Genomic DNA, 19609 nt, shown 5'->3' with positions numbered 1-19609 from the left:
AGGGTTTCAGATATCTGGACCATTGGGCTCACTTCAGGGACAGATGGGACCTGTACAAGAAGGACGGGTTGCATCTAAACTGGAAGGGCACTAATATCCTGGCCGCAAGGTTTGCTAGCGTCACTTGGGAGGGTTTAAACTAGTGTGGCAGGGGGGTGGGAACCAGAGCAGTAGGACAGCTAGTGAAGTAAATGAGGAGGACATAGTAAATAAGGCCAGTAGGACTAAGAGGAAGAGCAGGCAGGGAGATGTTGCTGAGCACAGCGGGACTGGTGGTCTGAAGTGCATTTGTTTCAATGTGAGAAGTATAACAGATAAGGCAGATGAACTTAGAGCTTGGATTAGTACTTGGAAATATGATGTTGTTGCTATTACAGAGACTTGGTTGAGGGAAGGGCAGGATTGGCAGCTAAATGTTCCAGGCTTTAGAAGCTTCAGGCGGGATAGAGGGGGATATAAAAGGGGTGGGGGAGTTGCATTACTGGTTAAGGAGAATATCACAGCTGTACTGCGGGAGGACACCTTGGAGGGGTCATGCAGCGAGGCAATATGGGTGGAGCTCAGGAATAGGAAGGGTGCAGTCACGATGTTGGGGGTTTACTACAGGCCTCCCAACAGCCAGAGGGAGGTAGAGGAGCAGATATGTAGACAGATTTTGGAAAGATGTAAAGGTAACAGGGTTGTAGTGGTGGGTGATTTTAACTTCCACAATATTGACTGGGACTCACTTAGTGCTAGGGGCTTGGATGGGGCAGAATTTGTGAGGAGCATCCAGGAGGGCTTCTTGAAACAATATGTAGAGAGTCCAACTAGGGAAGGGGCCATTCTGGACCTGGTATTGGGGAATGAGCCCGGCCAGGTGGTCGAAGTTTCAGTGGGGGAGCATTTCGGGAGCAGTGACCATAATTCCATAAGTTTTAAGGTACCTGTGGAGAAGAGTAGTCCTCGGGTGAAGCTGCTAAATTGGGGGAAGGCTAATTATAACAATATTAGGCAGGAACTGAAGAATTTAGATTGGGGGCGGCTGCTTGAGGGTAAATCAACATCTGACATGTGAGAGTCTTTCACACGTCAGCTGATTAGAATCCAGGACCAGCATGTTCCTGTGAGGAAGAAAGACAAGTTTGGCAAGTTTCGGGAAGCTTGGATAATACGGGATATTGTGAGCCTAGTCAAAAAGAAAAAGGAAGCATTTGTAAGGGCTGGAAGGCTAGGAACAGATGAAGCACTTGAATATAAAGACAGTAGGAAGGAACTTAAGCAAGGAGTTAGGAGGGCTAAAAGGGGTCATGAAAAGTCATTGGCAAACAGGATTAAGGAAAATCCCAAAGCTTTTTATACATATATAAAGAGCAAGAGGGTAACCAGGGAAAGGGTTGGCCAATCAAGAACAGAGATGGGAATCTATGCGTGGAGCCAGAGGAAATGGGCGAGGTGCTAAATGAGTACTTTGCATCAGTGTTCACCAAGGAGAAGGACTTGGTGGATGATGAGCCTAGGGAAGGGAGTGCAGATAGTCTCAGTCATCTCATTATCAAAAAGGAGGTGGTGTTGGGTGTCTTGCAAAGCATTAAGGCAAATAAGTCCCCAGGGCCTGATGGGATCTACCCTAGAATACTGAGGGAGGCAAGGGAAAAAATTGCTGGGGCCTTGACAGAAATCTTTGCATCCTCATTGGCTACAGGTGAGGTCCCAGAGGACTGGAGAATAGCCAATGTTGTTCTTTTGTTTAAGAAGGGTGGCAAGGATAATCCAGGAAATTATAGGCCAGTGAGCCTTACGTCAGTGGTAGGGAAACTATTAGAGAGGATTCTTCGGGACAGGATTTACTCCCATTTGGAAACAAACGAACTTATTAGCGAGAGACTGCATGGTTTTGTGAAGGGAGGTCGTGTCTTACTAATTTGATTGAGTTTTTTGAGGAAGTGACAAAGATGATTGATGAGGGAAGGGCGGTGGATATTGTCTATATGGACTTCAGTAAAGCCTTTGACAAGGTCCCGCATGGCAGACTGGTGCAAAAGGTGAAGTCACACGGGATCAGAGGTGAGCTGGCAAGATGGATACAGAACTGGCTCGGTCACAGAAGACAGAGGGTAACAGTGGATGGGTGTTTTTCTGAATGGAGGGATGTGACTAGTGGTGTTCCGCAGGGATCAGTGCTGGGGCGTTTGCTGTTTGTAGTATATATAAATGATTTGGAGGAAAATGTAGCTGGTCTGATTAGTAAGTTTGCGGACGACACAAAGGTTGGTGGAGTTGCAGATAATGATGAGGATTGTCAGAGGATACAGCAGGATATCGATTGGTTGGAGACTTGGGCGGAGAAATGGCAGATGGAGTTTAATCCGGACAAATGTGATTTAATGCATTTTGGAAGGTCTAATGCAGGTGGGAGGTATACAGTAAATGGCAGAACCCTTAGGAGTATTGACAGGCAGAGAGATCTGGGCGTACAGGTCCACAGGTTACCGAGAGTGGCAACGCAGGTGGATAAGGTAATCAAGAAGGCATATGGCATGCTTGCCTTCATCGGTCGGGGCATAGAGTATAAAAATTGGCAAGTCATGTTGCAGCTGTACAGAACCTTAGTTAGGCCACACTTAGAATATTGCATGCAATTCTGGTCGCCACACGACCAGAAGGACGTGGAGGCTTTGGAGAGGGTGCAGAGGAGGTTTACCAGGATGTTGCCTGGTCTGGAGGGCATTAGCTATGAGGAGAGGTTGGATAAACTCGGATTGTTTTCACTGGAACGACGGAGGTGGAGGGGCGACATGATAGAGGTTTACAAAGTTATGAGTGGCATGGTCAGAGTGGATAGTCAGAAGCTTTTTCCCAGGGTGGAAGAGTCAGTTACTAGGGGACATAGGTTTAAGGTGCATGGGGCAAAGTTTAGAGGGGATGTGCGAGGCAAGTTTTTTTTTTTACACAGAGGGTGGTGAGTGCCTGGAACTTGCTGCCAGGGGAGGTGGTGGAAGCAGATACGATAGCGACATTTAAGAGACATCTTGACAAATACATGAATAGGATGGGAATAGAGGGATATGGGCCCCGGAAGTGCAGAAGGTGTTAGTTTCGGCAGGCATCAAGATCGGCGCAGGCTTGGAGGGCCGAATGGCCTGTTCCTGTGCTGTACTGTTCTTTGTTCGCCGAGCGTGGCGATTTACCTTTCTGTTGCTAGTGAGTTGAAACATTGAGGTAATGAACAGCTCCTTGATATCGGCCTTCAAATTGCAGCCAGGTAGAAGACACACTCACTGTGGTTTGCCTCCGCTCACTCTCCTTGCAATCCTCGAGTGTCCACGCGGTTTCCATTATCATTGGAGAAGATGTTGAGCGTGGAATTCAGGGCAAGTCTCCCCACCCTCCAACCTCCTCCTGCAACATTCCAGCTTGAACCCATCACCCTTGACCTACCCAATGTTACATTACCCTTCCCTCCATTACCATTGAGCCTCCCCCCAGTATAGTACACAGTGTAATCATTAATGTATTCACACCATCCCTCCCACCATTCCTATTCCCATACTATCAACATGCCGACTGTTATCCTTGAACTTCCTCACATGAAACTGACCATTGTTGCTCAGTCCTGTCCCCCTCCATATGAAGCTATTGAATACCCACCCATTAGTCTTGACCTTCCCCCCTACAGAATCCATTTGCCCCCATTTACTGTGACCGTTCCCCCTGCTAGCCAGTACCCTCAACTTGCCCCACAGCTCCCTGAGGTTGACAACACTCATCCCTCCCTTCAGGCCATTGCCAAATATCTTCACACAGTACTGATCTAATCCACCCTCCACCCCAGCATCCGACAAAATGCATGTTCATCATCAACAATTCAACAACCTGGACACTCCACCCTCCCCCTGCTCCTCGATGCACCCGATCAACCCCATCTTTCCCTCCCTGAATAACCTCCTCTGCTGCTCCACGTAGCCCCCGCCTATGCCGTCACCACCATCCCTGAGATGATTCACCCTTGTTGGTGTCAAGCCTGGAGGCAAACGTCCATTCTAATGTTGGTCTCAGTTTAGCGGCTGAATTAAAGAGAGAAAAGTACAGTGCTGAGACTCAACTGCACAAATCTGACTGCTGCATGCCACGTTGAAACATTCGTGAACAGGGTGGCATGGGAATATTGCTCGCCGTTCAGTTAGTCTGGCAGGTAGGACTAAATCGTAACTATGCAGAGGGTAATGAGTATTCATGTTCTTTAAATGAATGCAAAGCTGCAATCTGCCACCGTGCTGGGTGAACCCTGGAATGCTGCAAACCCGCCAACTTAATTCCTCTAAAAATGTCCTGCCTTCAGGAATCCGAAAAATCACCTGCTGGCAAATTATATCACCGCACACGCCACCAAATCCGCTGTGGCAGACTGTATAAAATTCCCCCCAAATGTTTCAGAGCAAAGAAATGTTCTTCATTGTCTGGTCTGGAGACCAGCAGACTTCACTGCCTTTCCTCTTAAAACTCCATTATCTGAAGATGTGGGCCTACCTACTCAAAAGCTCCCAAGTGCCTGACCGAAAGACTGAAAGCACGTGAGTCAACCAACTGTACACAAGCAGAACATACGCAGAAAGACATTTTTAAAGCTTTCAGGGACAGCCTTAAATGGCCAGACAAGCAGAAGTTTCAAAACCCACCCCGACAAGCAGACAGTAACTCAAAAACACCAATGGTTATCACATAAGAGTTAAGGAGGGAGATGAATTGGCTCTCGATCTGCATGAACTACATTTCCTTTGATCCTTTAAATTTTAGCTGCCTCTCTGATCCGTTAGGTTGTCGTCTTGTGTGCTATGTGGATCCGAAACCATTTTTGTCAACACAAGTATAAAACACAACTATGAAAAGCCACAATATTTTCACTTTTGTGCATTTAATATTTGCTTAAAAATTTTGGATTTAGTAAATAAGCATTTAATACATGGTGGCAGAGCACTACATTTACAAATATTGAATGGTATGTAAAACAGGATTGAAAATGACTGTTCTGCTGCCCATTTATCACCTTAAAAATAAAGTTCATACTGCTTTGAAGTTGCAATTTAGGTTCTTTACAAAGCATTTAAGCTCCATCCCATTCACTGCTGATAAGTTTCCTTCTTGAAATGAAATACATAAGCAGTTCCATCTGTTTGAATCCTGTATGATCTGTGATGGACCTATAAAATCCCTCCTGGGATCACAATCTTCAATATGAAATATAGATCTTTTGATCCAGCAAGAATCTGTTTGCCACCTGCAGGAACCAACTCTGGCATTGCATACAAGTCTGGCAAGTCAACAGATTTTGGCAGTGAAAGGAAAATTGGAGAACAAGTACAATCAAATTAATAGGTTAACAAAAAACCGTCTCCTCTTACCAGGATTAGCAAACAGTTGGCTCTCCACTGTTTTAGCAATGCACTGGAGTTTGACAGCTTCCAGTGAATATTCCACGTGCAGGACATCCGGCATGCTGCGCAAAGTGTCTCTTACCAGGTTTGCCACTTCTCGCACATCTATCAGTTTCAGCAGCTCTGAGTATACAGCTGGAAAAGAGCTCAGAAACACAGCCTGGTGAAGACAAAGAGAGGCCAGTCAACAATTTAACTTCAAGTCAATACTGACACTCAAGTGGCAGGAGAAGCAACACGCCTTTTCACCTCTTCCCTTCCCAGTGTCCAGAGCCCCAAATACTCCTTCCAGGTGAAACAGCAATTTACTTGTACTTTGCTCAATTTAATACACTGCATTCACTGCTAACAATGCAGTCTCCTCTACGCTGGCGAGATCAAGTGTACCTCTGTACTTGCTTAAAAACTATTACCTCTCTCACTTTTTCAATGGCAAAAGGTCATCGACCTGAAGCATTACCCTTGTTCCTCTCTCCATAGATGCTAGCCTGTTGAATATTTCCAGCATTTTCATTTCAGATTTCCAGTACCTGCAGTATTTTGCTTGTTTTGGAAAAATAATCACTGTGTCACAGAATGCTTCTAAGTTGTTACAGCAGTGTTAACTGATTAGTAGCATTAATTCACAACTTCAATGTGCTGAAATAACAGGGAAAATAGAGGGGAGCTGCATTGGGAAGGCTCCCTAGTGCATTCCCACCAAAGGGAAAGTTTCCTGTGGGCGGGCAAGGATCTGGATCGCCCACACCATGGAGGCAGGCAGACAATTAAGCTGCTTATGGATCCAATTCGGTCTAATTTTGTGGGCACGCAGGCATTTTGCTGCCGGTGGAGCAGACCCCGCTGCATGTGGAAGCTGTAATTTCTATGGAGGCTTGGCAGGGCCATCGGAGCCAGAGGCTCCAAACCCCAAAGAGGGGACCGCTGGTTGGGAAGGTTTCCCCTCTACTTCTAGCAGCCAAATGGCTTTGCCCCCTAATAATATTAACTTTAAATATATGCCTTCAAGTTGAGGCAACCTCCTGTTCCCAATCTGCCTCAGCAGCACCCACCTTTCCTGATGGGGCTGTCGAGATTCCAGAGCTGCCAGCCCTCTGACTGGGTCGGCAGCATTGAGAGCTTTCTTGCCTGCCTTACTTAATAGAACAGTGGGTGCCATGGTGGGCAATTATGTGGCCGCCTCCAGGAAGGCTGTACTGCCGATAGGTGCTGGCTCGGGACCCCCATTTGATTCCTACATCAGAGTCCTGAAACCCGTGGGAAAAACTAGCCCAATGACTCCCTACGTCCATGGTGCTTCTCAATCTCATGCAGAAAGGGTTTCAAAATTTACCGATCGTTTTAAATGCTAGATTATGGAAAAAAGTGTTGTTACGATCATCTAGTTTCATAATTTATGTTTTTTTTCGAGGTAACTGAGCTTTGGCGAAATAAAATTTGTAAATGTAAGGTAATTGAAATCTGGAATTTAGAGATTGCCAGACCACCCAAGGTATTTACACTTTGAAGGTCCTTCGATGTGTACTTTCAGGGTCAGAGTTAGAGGGGGGAGAGCCATAAAACAGCAGGTGGCCTGTTTAGTTGGAGAACTGAAGTAAGTAAATCTGGAGAGAATTGCCCTGTCTTTGTAAGCAATGTGAATTATTCATGTAGATTCTGGATCAAATGTTTTGATTTGATGCTAGAAGTAAAATTAGTTAAAATTTCTATCTGGAACATCCCAAATGTACCACATTGCAATGGAGATAGATTCTGCAGGGAGATGCCCTTTTGGTCTTGGGTTTTTATCTCTGTGATTTCTCACAGAAAGTCAGTGTGTGTCTTGGAGCAGTTTGAATGAGGCAGATAGAGAATCTGCCAGAAGCTGGGACAAAGAGCAGAGGGGCCATCAGGAACTAGGGGTGCTTCTGTTTTGGAGTCACTACGCAAGGATGTGAATGAGGCCCTTGCTCAGGCTGGGAAAATCCAGATTCATGAGGTGTTGAAGCAGGGCTAGAGGGTTCGCCGAGCTGGTTTCTGGAGGGAGAATCCCCAAGAAATGCCACACCTCAGAAGATAGGCGGGAAACTAAGGAGAATCAAAGTGAATTCTTGAGAGCTGTGGTATGCCTTGGATTGGTCCCAGGAGACATGAATGAACCCTCAAGATCTGATAAAGTATAGGGGACCTCTTGGGTGAAAATAAAAATCAAACGTGGAATGTTGAGATTTTGCAGGTTTAAATTATATGACTTTACAATCTATTGAAATTTTGAGTTTAAAATCTAAGTGATTACAAAATATAGTGTTAAGTTAACAGTGCTTGCTTTGTTTAACCCTTGTACAGTAAAGATTTTTGTGTAAAATGTGAAATCTTGTGGCGTAATTCTTTCCATTAATAACTGGGAGCTCAAAGTTCTTTTGAAATTTGGTCTCTACAGAGATTGTAACAGTGTCAACACACAAGATGTCACAATCTAACAAAAAATTCCGTATATCAATAAGACCAAAGCCCGAATGTTGGCATTTTCTTGTTTGACCTAGTCACAAAGGTAGAATTCAAATCTACAATTTTACCTGTAGGCAACTCAAGCAGTCATATCAAGAATGGAGAGCATGTAGACTTAAAAGGACATGCATCTGATCTTTGGCAAAAAATAATAGTTTGGGGGTGAAACTGGTCTAGTGAATTGAAGTCGGTGGAAAAGGAAATAGAGTGGAGTGAAAAACGGCTGCCAATTCACTAGAATTAGCCGTTTTTCACTCCACTCAATTTCCTTTTCCACCGACTTCAATTCACCAAATTTCACCAAACAAAATTAAGTGGGGTATAAAATGGACTACTGGTTCACGAACACCACTTTTACACTGTTGCTCATCTTGGAAAGGTGACCTTAAAAGGGCAAGCCAGGATGGCATCTAAATAACACAATTGCCTGAGTATCATATCCTGAAACAGCACAACTTACAACTTAAGTAGAATTTTACACGGATCTTTCTATTGCTAAAAAAAGACATGCTGTCGAAGCTTTTGGTCTTGCACTCATCAGGACAGACACAAGAATGCCAAATTTCAAAGGCAGCAATAATTTATACTGCATAAGAAAAGCATCCTTTTTCATGCACTATAAATTGTTGCTCCCTTTGAAATTTGGCACTCTTGCATCTTTCCTGATGTGTGCAAGACAGAAAGCTTTGACAGCATGTCTCTTTTTTCAGCAATACTCAAGTTCTGTACGGATCTTTGTTAGTGAATTGCACCAAAATTTCCTGGGACTCTCATTAGCATATGCCAGCACATAAGAACCATCATAAAACACAAGGAAATCGGAGTAAACAAGAGGTGTCTCAAGAAAATATGGAGATTACAGCATATTCCTTCTTTAAGTCTCTATTCAGGCATGAAAAGTAGGCGCAACATGTTTCAGAAAATGCAACTGTAGCAGATCTTAAACCGAAACCGAAAGAGGCACTCAAAGATACCTTAAATAAATTGTAGGTCTCAGTGAGGAGAAAATAAAGGTTTAAAATCATTATAAAGTACCTCATTCTTATGTGAAAAAATTATGCCACATTTAGCTTTTAGTTTTGGTGACTGCAGCTTGACAGTAGCGAAGGTGCGAGAGCGAGCTTACAGCTGGGAAGTCAATTTCAGTTAGATTTGTTGGGAATTTAGAATAGAGGGAATGGAAGTTAAGGTAGTTGTATGTTCCTCCTGCAGAATGTGGGAGGTAAGGGTCGCCAAGAGTGTCCCTGCTGACTGCATCTGCGGGAAGTGCACCCAACTCCAGCTCCTCGAGAACCGCGTTAGGGAACTGGAGCTGGAGCTGGATGAACTTCGGATCATTCGGGAGGCGGAGGGGGTTATTGAGAGGAGTTATGGGGAGGTAGTCACACCTCAGGTAAAAGAAGTAGGTAGATGGGTTACCGTCAGGGGAAGGAGAGGGAACCAGCAGGCAGTGCAGGGATCCCCTGTGGCCGTTTCCCTCAACAACAGGTATACCGTTTTGGATACTGTTGCGGGGGATGACTTACCAGGGGTAAGCAATGGGGTACAGGTATCTGGCACAAAGTCTGTCCCTGTTGCTCAGAAGGGAAGGGGGAAGAGGAGCAGAGCATTAGACATTGGGGACTCCATAGTTAGGGGAACAGATAGGAGGTTCTGTGGAAACGAGAGAGACTCACGGTTGGTATGTTGCCTCCCAGGTGCCAGGGTTCGTGATGTCGCGGATCGTGTTTTTGGGATCCTTAAGGGGGAGGGGGAGCAGCCCCAAGTCGTGGTCCACATAGGCACCAACGACATAGGTAGGGAGAGAGATGGGGATTTAAGACAGAAATTCAGGGAGCTAGGGTGGAAGCTTAGAGCGAGAACAAACAGAGTTGTTATCTCTGGGTTGTTGCCCGTGCCACGTGATAGCGAAGCGAGGAATAGGGAGAGAGAGGAGTTGAACACGTGGCTGCAGGGATGGTGCAGGAGGGAGGGTTTTGGTTTCCTGGATAATTGGGGCTCTTTCTGGGGTAGGTGGGACCTCTACAAACAGGATGGTCTTCACCAGAACCAGAGGGGTACCAATATCCTGGGGGGGAGATTTGCTAGTGCTCTTCGGGGGGGTTTAAACTAATTCAGCAGGGGAATGGGAACCTACATTGTAGTGCCAGTGTACAGGATGTTGAGAGTAGTGAGGTCAGGGATAAGGTTACAAGGACGCAAGAGGGCACTGGCAAGCAAGAACCTGGTTTAAAGTGTGTCCACTTCAACGCCAGGAGCATCCGGAAGAAGGTGGGTGAGCTTGCAGCATGGGTTGGTACCTGGGATCTCGATGTAGTGGCCATTTCGGAGACATGGGTAGAGCAGGGGCAGGAATGGATGTTGCAGGTTCCGGTATTTAGATGTTTCAGCAAGAACAGAGAAGATGGTAAAAGAGGGGGGGGGGGGGGGGGGTGTGGCATTGTTAATCAAGGAGAGTATTACAGCGACAGAAAGGACATTTGAGGACTCGTCTACTGAGGTAGTATGGGCCGAGGTTAGAAACAGGAGAGGTGAGGTCACCCTGTTGGGAGTCTTTTATAGACCTCCAAATAGTTCCAGAGATGTAGAGGAAAGGATAGCGAAGATGATTCTCGACAGGGGCGAGAGTAATATGGTAGTTGTTATGGGGGACTTTAACTTTCCAACTATCGACTGGAAATACTATAGTTCGAGTACTTTAGATGGGTCAGTTCTTGTCCAGTGTGTGCAGGAGTGTTTTCTGACACAGTATGTAGACAGGCCAACCAGGGGCGATGCCACATTGGATTTGGTACTGGGTAACAAACCCGGCCAGGTGTTAGATTTAGATGTAGGTGAGCACTTTGGTGATAGTGACCACAATTCGGTTAGGTTTGCCTTAGCGATGGGCAGGGACAGGTATATACCGCAGGGCAAAAATTATAGCTGGGGGAAAGGAAATGATGATGCGATTAGGCAAGATTTAGGATGCGTAGGATAGGGAAGGAAACTGCAGGGGATGGGAACAATCGAAATGTGGAGCTTATTCAAGGAGCAGCTACTGCGTGTCCTTGATAAGTATGTACCTGTGAGGCAGGGAGGAAGTTGTCGAGCGAGGGAGCCGTGGTTTACTAAAGAAGTTGAAGCGCTTGTCAAGAGGAAGGCGGCGGCTTATGTTAGGATGAGACGTGAAGGCTCAGTTAGGGCGCTTGAGAGTTACAAGCTAGCCAGGAAGGATCTAAAGGGAGAGCTAAGAAGAGCAAGGTGAGGACACGAGGAGTCATTGGCGGATAGGATCAGGGAAAACCCTAAGGCTTTCTATAGGTATATCAGGAATAAAAGAATGACTAGAGTTAGATTAGGGCCAATCAAAGATAGTAGTGGGAAGTTGTGTGTGGAATCAGAGGAGATAGGGGAAGCGCTAAATGAATATTTTGCGTCAGTATTTACAGTAGAGAAAGAAAATGTTGTCGAGGAGAATACTGAGATTCAGGCTACTAGGCTAGATGGGATTGAGGTTCACAAGGAGGAGGTGTTATCAATTTTGGAAAGTGTGAAAATAGATAAGTCCCCTGGGCCAGATGGGATTTATCCTAGGATTCTCTGGGAAGCTAGGGAGGAGATTGCAGAGCCTTTGTCCTTGATCTTTATGTCGTCATTGTCGACAGGAATAGTGCCGGAAGACTGGAGGATAGCAAATGTTGTCCCCTTTTTCAAGAAGGGGAGTAGAGACAGCCCTGGTAATTATAGACCTGTGAGCCTTACTTCGGTTGTGGGTAAAATGTTGGAAAAGGTTATAAGAGACAGGATTTATAATCATCTTGAAAAGAATAAGTTCATTAGTGATAGTCAGCACGGTTTTGTGACGGGTAGGTCGTGCCTCACAAACCTTATTGAGTTTTTTGAGAAGGTGACCAAACAGGTGGATGAGGGTAAAGCCGTGGATGTGGTGTATATGGATTTCAGTAAGGCGTTTGATAAGGTTCCCCATGGTAGGCTATTGCCGAAAATACAGAAGTATGGGGTTGAAGGTGATTTAGAGCTTTGGATCAGAAATTGGCGAGCTGAAAGAAGACAGAGGGTGGTGGTTGATGGCAAATGTTCATCCTGGAGTTTAGTTACTAGTGGTGTACCGCAAGGATCTGTTTTGGGGCCACTGCTGTTTGTCATTTTTATAAATGACCTGGAAGAGGGTGTAGAAGGGTGGGTTAGTAAATTTGCGGATGACACTAAGGTCGGTGGAGTTGTGGATAGTGCCGAAGGATGTTGTAGGGTACAGAGGGACATAGATAGGCTGCAGAGCTGGGCTGAGAGATGGCAAATGGAGTTTAATGCGGAAAAGTGCGAGGTGATTCACTTTGGAAGGAGTAACAGGAATGCAGAGTGCTGGGATAATGGGAAGGTTCTTGGTAGTGTAGATGAACAGAGAGATCTTGGTGTCCAGGTACATAAATCCCTGAAAGTTGCCACCCAGGTTAATAGGGCTGTTAAGAAGGCATATGGTGTGTTAGCTTTTATTGGTAGGGGGATCGAGTTTCGGAGCCACGAGGTCATGCTGCAGCTGTACAAAACTCTGGTGAGACCGCACCTGGAGTATTGCGTGCAGTTCTGGTCACCGCATTATAGGAAGGATGTGGAAGCTTTGGAAAGGGTGCAGAGGAGATTTACTAGGATGTTGCCTGGTATGGAGGGAAGGTCTTACGAGGAAAGTCTGAGGGACTTGAGGTTGTTTTCGTTGGAGAGAAGGAGGAGGAGAGGTGACTTAATAGAGACATATAAGATAATCAGAGGGTTGGATAGGGTGGATAGTGAGAGTCTTTTTCCTCGGATGGTGATGGCAAACACGAGGGGACATAGCTTTAAGTTGAGGGGTGATAGATATCGGACAGATGTCAGAGGTAGTTTCTTTACTCAGAGAGTAGTAGGGGCGTGGAACGCCCTGCCTGCAACAGTAGTAGACTCGCCAACTTTAAGGGCATTTAAGTGGTCATTGGATAGACATATGGATGAAAATGGAATAGTGTAGGTCAGATGGTTTCACAGGTCGGCGCAACATCGAGGGCCGAAGGGCCTGTACTGCGCTGTAATGTTCTAATTCTAATTCTGTCTGTTTTGCCACAAGTTTTCAGCAAATTCTGAGCCAACTATGATCCAAACCCAAATTACTCTATGAGCTGTGTCAGGGAAGATCCATGAATCTTTTGACATCTTCAACTTAATTCTATTTTGGAACAACATAGAAAATATTACTAATTTACTTATTTAGATGTCAAGAATGTGTTCTTCTACGGATTTAAACCACTAGCCTGAGTGGGACTGGACTTGCCTGGTTCCATTCTTATCCATCCAGTCATAGCCAGAGAATCATCTGCAATGTTTTCTCTTCCCATTCTTGCACCATAACCTCTGGTCTCCTGCAAGGATTTATACTTTGGGTCCCTCTCCTCTTTCTCATCTACATGTTGCCCCTTGGCAACGTCATCCTGAAATATGTCACTTTCCACATGTTTGCTGATGACATCTAGCTCTACTTCACCATTACCTTTCTCAACTCCTCCACTGTTGCTAAATTATCAGACTGCTTGTCTGGCATCCAGTACAGGAAGAACAGAAATTTCCTCCAACTCAATATTGGGAAGACCGGAGCCATTGCCTTCATTCCTCACCACGAACTCCATTCCTTAGAATTGACTCCATCCCTCTCCTTGGCAACTGTCCAAGGCGGAACCAGACTATTCGCAACCTGTTGTCATATTTGACCTTGAGGTGAGCCTCCAAACACATATCCGCATATCACCAAGACTGTCTATTTCCACCTCTAACATCACCTGACTCTGCCCCTGCCTCAGCTCATCTGCTGCTGAAACCCTTGTCCCTGCCTTTGTTACCTTACAACATTCCAATGTAATCCTGGTCAGCATCCCATATTCCACCCTCCTTAAACTTAAGGTCATCTAAAACTCTGCTGCTTGTGTCCCAACTCATACCAACCACCCATTCATTCATCACCCCTGTGCTCGCTGACCTACCTTAGCTGCTAATTAAGTAAGCCATGATTTGAAAATTCTCATTGTTGTTTTCAAATCCACACATGGCCTTGGACTTCCATATCTGTAATCTCCACTAGCCCTACAACCCTCCGAGAGATCTGTGCTGCTCCAATTCTGGCCTCTTAAGCATCTCTGATTTTAATTGCTCCACCATTGGAGGCTGTGCCTTCAGCTGCCAAGGTCCCAAGCTCTGGAATTCCCTCCCTAAATCTCTCTATCCGCCTTTCAGATGCTCCTTAAAACCTACCTTTTTTTTAAAAAAAGCTTTTGGTCACAGCCTAATTTCACCTTAAGTCGCTCAGTGACATTTTGTTTGATAACACTCCTGTGAAGCACCTTGGGATATTTTGCTACATTAAAGGTGCTATATAAATAAAAATTGTAGTTATTGTTGTTCACCTGAGTCTGTGTAATGATGGAAGATCCTTGGCTTTCAATGGAAAGGAAGTATCGTATTGACTGGAATAGTTCGTGAATGCTATTTCGGAATTCTTCTTCATTCTGTCCACCAGTTGCAAGAGTGTACAGGCTCCGGGAGTGAATGATATATTTAAATATATACTCCTGTGCCTAGAATTAGAATTAGGCAACTGTTAATTGTATGGTTATGCAATGGCTGGAATTACTGTACCTATTGTATTTTAAAACTATCAACACCAAATTCAAAAAGCCTGGTTCACTCGATAGCAATAATAAACAGGCCTGTGTCATTTTAGTATTATTATATAAGTTATGATTTGCTGCCTTATTGTCCAGAACTAACACATTTTTTGAAGGTATCCATCAAAATGTAGTCTTTACAGTACTCCATTATTCATATCCTGTACAGTTATGTGCAATAAACTGATGGATGGCTCATTGTGGTACATAAACTCTTCAAAAATGAAAATGCGATTCCTGGAAAGTACAGTGGGCCTGTATAAGCTGAATTCGTTATGGGTTAGTAAAGGTACATGCGATCCTATCCCAATGCATTGGTGGTCAACCACGAGTACAACCAACCCAATATCAATTAGCACTTAAATTTTTCCACTCCGTATCTCTATAGCATTATTATTAGGTCATTAAAACTTGCAGAAACACTCAATACTTGGGGAGACCAATTTTCATATTTCAATGTCAATATTCGAACAATATGATTAAAGATTCCCTACCTTATTATTTAAAACCCTACCAGGACACACTGAATAAATCTGAATTCATATCACCCTACTGGAGATGGAGTAGAGAAATAAGAATACTATTCTCAGACTTATAGAATATTAAAATAAACACATTGAAGACAATTGATAACAAGACTCTTGCATCAAATGCTTTTGTACTGATTACAATCATTACACTGCATTTGTCAGTCTAATATAAGATGGAAATGGCAACTAAATCGATAATATATTAGATTTGCAATGGATGTCAAGCACTCCTTATTTGGGCATCAACACTATCATGCTCTCAGTGGTGTCTCAATAGAATTTTCGCATTATAAAGCTACCTGTCTCTCAGTCACTCCTGCAGCTCTACACTTCCTCAACGAACAGAACTCCAGAAGCTTCAGATCCCCATGCTTGTACCTAACAGCGTCACTAATTAACTCTGAAATTAGTTAATTTTGTCCTAACTTTCCGTGGGCAATTCCATGGGATACCCACCAATAGCAAATAACTTTTATTCAGTACATTATCAAGTATTATATTTCAGATCAAATTCAAAATTTTATTTACATTACAATTTTTCTATAATTACATATAATTTTCTATAATTTTATTACATATATGAACAAGTTGGACAATTGGTACTATTCAGAGTCCATAGAGAAACTTCTAGTAATACTACACTGTTTAAACTCTTTAAAAAAAAAAATTACTTTCACCTTGGAACAGGGCCACTAAGAGCCGCAACAGCTCAGGCTTCTCTGGCTGCATAAACAGGGTAACCACACACTTTGATTTCTTGCCTTCCTTCCCATGTTACAAAAACAGTGTTAACAAATCATGATCAAGTCAAATTGCAAATCAAGTTTAACATGTTTGAAGAATTTACATTTGTGAAGTTGAGAAAAAAAAAACAACTTTATTTTTATTCCACACTATTCATAATAGCCAAGATTTTGCAGTCAGCGGCGAACGAACAATGCTTGCTGTTCATTACGCTGTGCTTTGTCGTTGTCAGCCAAAACAGCGTGGCACCCTCTTCAGGGTATCTGGTGTTATAGTACACCTTTAAATGGGTGTGGTTACATTTTCAGTACAATAAAAGCAAAATACTGCAGATGCTGGAAATCTGAAATAAAAAGAGAAAGTGCTGGAAATATTTAGCAGGTCTGACAGCATCTGTGGAGAGAGAAGAGAGTTACGTTTCAGGTCTATGACCTGAACCTGATTTTTCTAATGAAAGTGTCACAGACCTGAAATGTTAACTCTGTTTCTCTCTCCACAGAAGCTGCCAGAACTGCTGTGTATTTCCAGCACTTCCTGCTTTTATTTCAGATTTTCAGTACGTCTTGCTCGGGAGGAAATGATGTAACATGCCATGTGACTTCTCAGTCTGCTGCTGATCACCAAACAGACCAGACATGTACAGATGTTCTCTTGTAATGTAATGCCATGCTACCCCCAATAAAGGAACCCACTATCTAAGTGTTAACTGACTCCTGATGCATGGTTAGTGCCTTGATGTCCAAAGTCTTAGTAAGCACAAGGAAAGAAAAGACTACATCTGGGACCTGTGTGAAGAGAGCAAGCAACAGCTGGATTGAAATTGATCTACACCTGCATCGTGAAACAGGCTTGTAGTGAATTGGCAGCTGATTTTTCACCACGCCAATTTTTATTTTCCATTTACTTGGAAAATATTACCAAGATTTTTAATTTCAAATCATGTAAAAGCAACAGAGAGTCTGGGAAACAAAAAGCGTTTGAACTATTGTTCTGCAAACCTCAGTGGAATGAAAATTGGGTGCAGCGAAAAATCCACTGCTGATTACTACGAGACTGTTCCATGTCGCTGGCCTAGACCAACTAAACCCTCAATGTGTCTCTTCAAACAGACTGATGAATCCTTCGAGACACGCAGGCCAGAATCTTATGTGGCCCCGAGGCGGGGTCGGAGACAGGGGGGCATGGAGCATCGCGACGGTTGGCGGGGAGTTGGAGGGCCCACACCTCCCAGTCACCCTCCTGTCTCGAGACCAATAAGGCCCTTCAAGGCCAATTCAGAGCCTCTTCCCGCCGCCGCTGGATCTTACCAGTGGTGGGGTGGTGGGGGTGGGGGCTCTGCCATGTGGGGAGGACACCTTGTAAAATGAGGTACCATCCCTGCAGGCTTTGGGGTGGCCCCTCCTCCATGGGCAATCTGTGGTCCACGGACAACATCCGCTGGGAACCGGTTTGCCCCCTGGGAACCCCCTCCCCCTAAACTGCACAAGCACCATCCTCACCAGGGCCTTCCAGACTGGCCCCCCCCAGCGACCCCACTTCACTCACCTTGGGTCTGGGTCTCCAGCAATGGGCCTGGGTCCAAGGCCTCTTCAGTACCAGCAGTGACCACTGTTCCCGGTGATGCTGCTGATACTGCTGAGCTGCCATCCCTCTGATTGGCCGGCAGCTCATGGAGGCGGGATCCCTGTCTTTAAAAGGATGGGGATCCCGGCTCCTGAAACTTTGATTGAAAAAGACCGGAGGATTGCTCCCTGGGTGGGTGGGTGTGGGGACGAAAAGGCAGAGGCAGGCTTTTCCCCGCCTTCATGACCCGGCACTGGGAGCCTCACCTCCAACTCAAAATTCAGCCTGCAGAGTCTAAATTGGGAAAATATTTAATTCAATATAAAATCATGTAGAGAAAGAGAGATAGAAAGAGGGAATGAAAGATGGGATTAAGGAAGGGAAGGTTAAAAACAATTACTTAATTTAAAAAAAAATCTCCAATAATCATTCAAATCTGAGTGGGTATCTCGTGGATAATTACAACAACATCAGGACCTTCATTTGTTTGAATGCTGAATCTCTCAGTGAGGTACCGGTGAAGCAAAGTGTGTGGAGCAACAGGACAAACCAGGTAGAAACCTCCTGATTTCTGCATTCAAGTGCACATGTGTGGGCCAGAAGTTGCTTCAGATTTAATTCTTAATAATAGTGAGCACTGATAGCCTTACCATTATTCTTACTGCAAAATCTGGACCATTGGTTTGTGTAAGAGTATAGTACAAGTTCCTTTAACCACTAGAGTTGCTAGCTCACTGGCACATACTGCAAATATTCAAAGTGCAATATTTATGAAGCGAAGTCCCCTAGGTTCACTGCTGTAGTAAAATAAAAAAGGCTGCTATCTGATAGTAAAGTCTTTAACATCCCTATTTTAAAAAGAAAATTAATATTTATTCATAGAGACAAACACTTACCCTCAGCACATCCTGAATATGTTCTTGTCGCTCTGCTTCTATTGACCGATCAATGTACCTTTTCAGCACTTTTATAAGATCCCTGTAACATTTGAAAAATTGTGGTGTTATAAGAAAAATGCATAGTAAGCAAATATTCTTTTTAAAAAGATACTTTTTTTCTCCTTAATTATCCATTTTGGTGGGACAGGATAGACCTGTTACTGCTCCCACGTCTCCATCAACAATGTTCTGAAACCAATTGCTATGATGCTTTCAAGAGCAGCTGTGGTGACGTTTGCTCCAATATTCTTTACATTTATTTAGAAAAGTAGTCTCAATTTGGTGTCTTCAGTATGTAGGAATCATATCATATCAACACACACAACTTTGGAACTCCAGCATTCCAGCTACCTAATTACCATGTTGATACTTCTTCATTCACTTATACAGCATCCGAACTGGGAAAAGTGGAATATTGCTATTATCACTTTTTAAACAGTTACAATGAACTATGATTATGTGGTGAGTTTTGTGGATATCAGAATATTTGTGTTGAAACTATGATTGCCTATGATCTCATCTGGGAGTTGATTAGGAGGGATTATTGAGACTGTACTGTGGTCTTGTTAACCCAACAATAGTTTTTTTTGGAGGTAAATCGGATCAGGTGGATTGTATAAAGGGACAGGCCTCAAACCTCCCCAGCAGGTAGTTTTGGGGCACTGATGAAGCATGTATGTATGAGGTTGCGATCACAGTTATCAACTGTTGCTGCTAGTCACGACCTTGTTCCATCAACAGGAAGGCTGGTCAGTTGATCTACTCATACATACCAACAATGCAGTTTTACAGAATCTTTTTCTGAGTTTGAAATTTCATTGAAACCTTATGCATGCATAGTGTTGGCACCACTGCTTTCAAACTACCAGCAATGTAAAAGGGAAGATTTTAAAGTGTTCGAAGAATTGAACAGAGTGGGCAACCACAGTACAAAAAAATGCCTGACAATGAAGTTGACAGTACTTTACATAGACTTTACTGGCAAATTGGAGTTTTTGGGCTATTCAAATAGGGAATTCATTTTTAATGCACGAGAGACGAATATCTAAAAGGATCAAACGGTATTCCCCAAATACACAGAACCCAGAGAAAGTGAGAATTAGGAAGCAAACACACTGGACAGTACCTGTAAGCCAATGCTCCTGCAAAATGGCTCTCTATGTACATATCCATGACTGGCTTAAAATGCTGAAACTTGATGTCCTGCAGCAAATTTATGATATGAACCTGTAATAGACAATTGT

General features: G+C 44.0%; 1 protein-coding gene across 4 annotated transcripts in view; it reads right to left on the bottom strand.

Moving 5' to 3' along the window:
• The window catches only part of LOC137379568 (dedicator of cytokinesis protein 4-like), a 545491-nt gene that overhangs the window by 262289 nt on the left and 263593 nt on the right, over positions 1-19609 (bottom strand). For all 4 annotated transcript variants that reach the window (XM_068050580.1, XM_068050582.1, XM_068050581.1 and 1 more), the window contains exons 20-23: positions 19492-19592; positions 18324-18405; positions 14330-14500; positions 5382-5574 (exon numbers count right to left, since the gene is read on the bottom strand). In XM_068050580.1, coding sequence (XP_067906681.1) covers positions 5382-5574; positions 14330-14500; positions 18324-18405; positions 19492-19592 — 547 coding nt within the window. The remainder of the gene's footprint in view (positions 1-5381; positions 5575-14329; positions 14501-18323; positions 18406-19491; positions 19593-19609) is intronic.

Source organism: Heterodontus francisci, chromosome 18 (assembly GCF_036365525.1).
Source record: "Heterodontus francisci isolate sHetFra1 chromosome 18, sHetFra1.hap1, whole genome shotgun sequence".
Lineage (NCBI taxonomy): Eukaryota > Metazoa > Chordata > Chondrichthyes > Heterodontiformes > Heterodontidae > Heterodontus > Heterodontus francisci.
The sequence above is the reverse complement of the archived record's forward strand: the minus strand, read 5'-3'. Positions and strand labels throughout refer to the sequence as shown.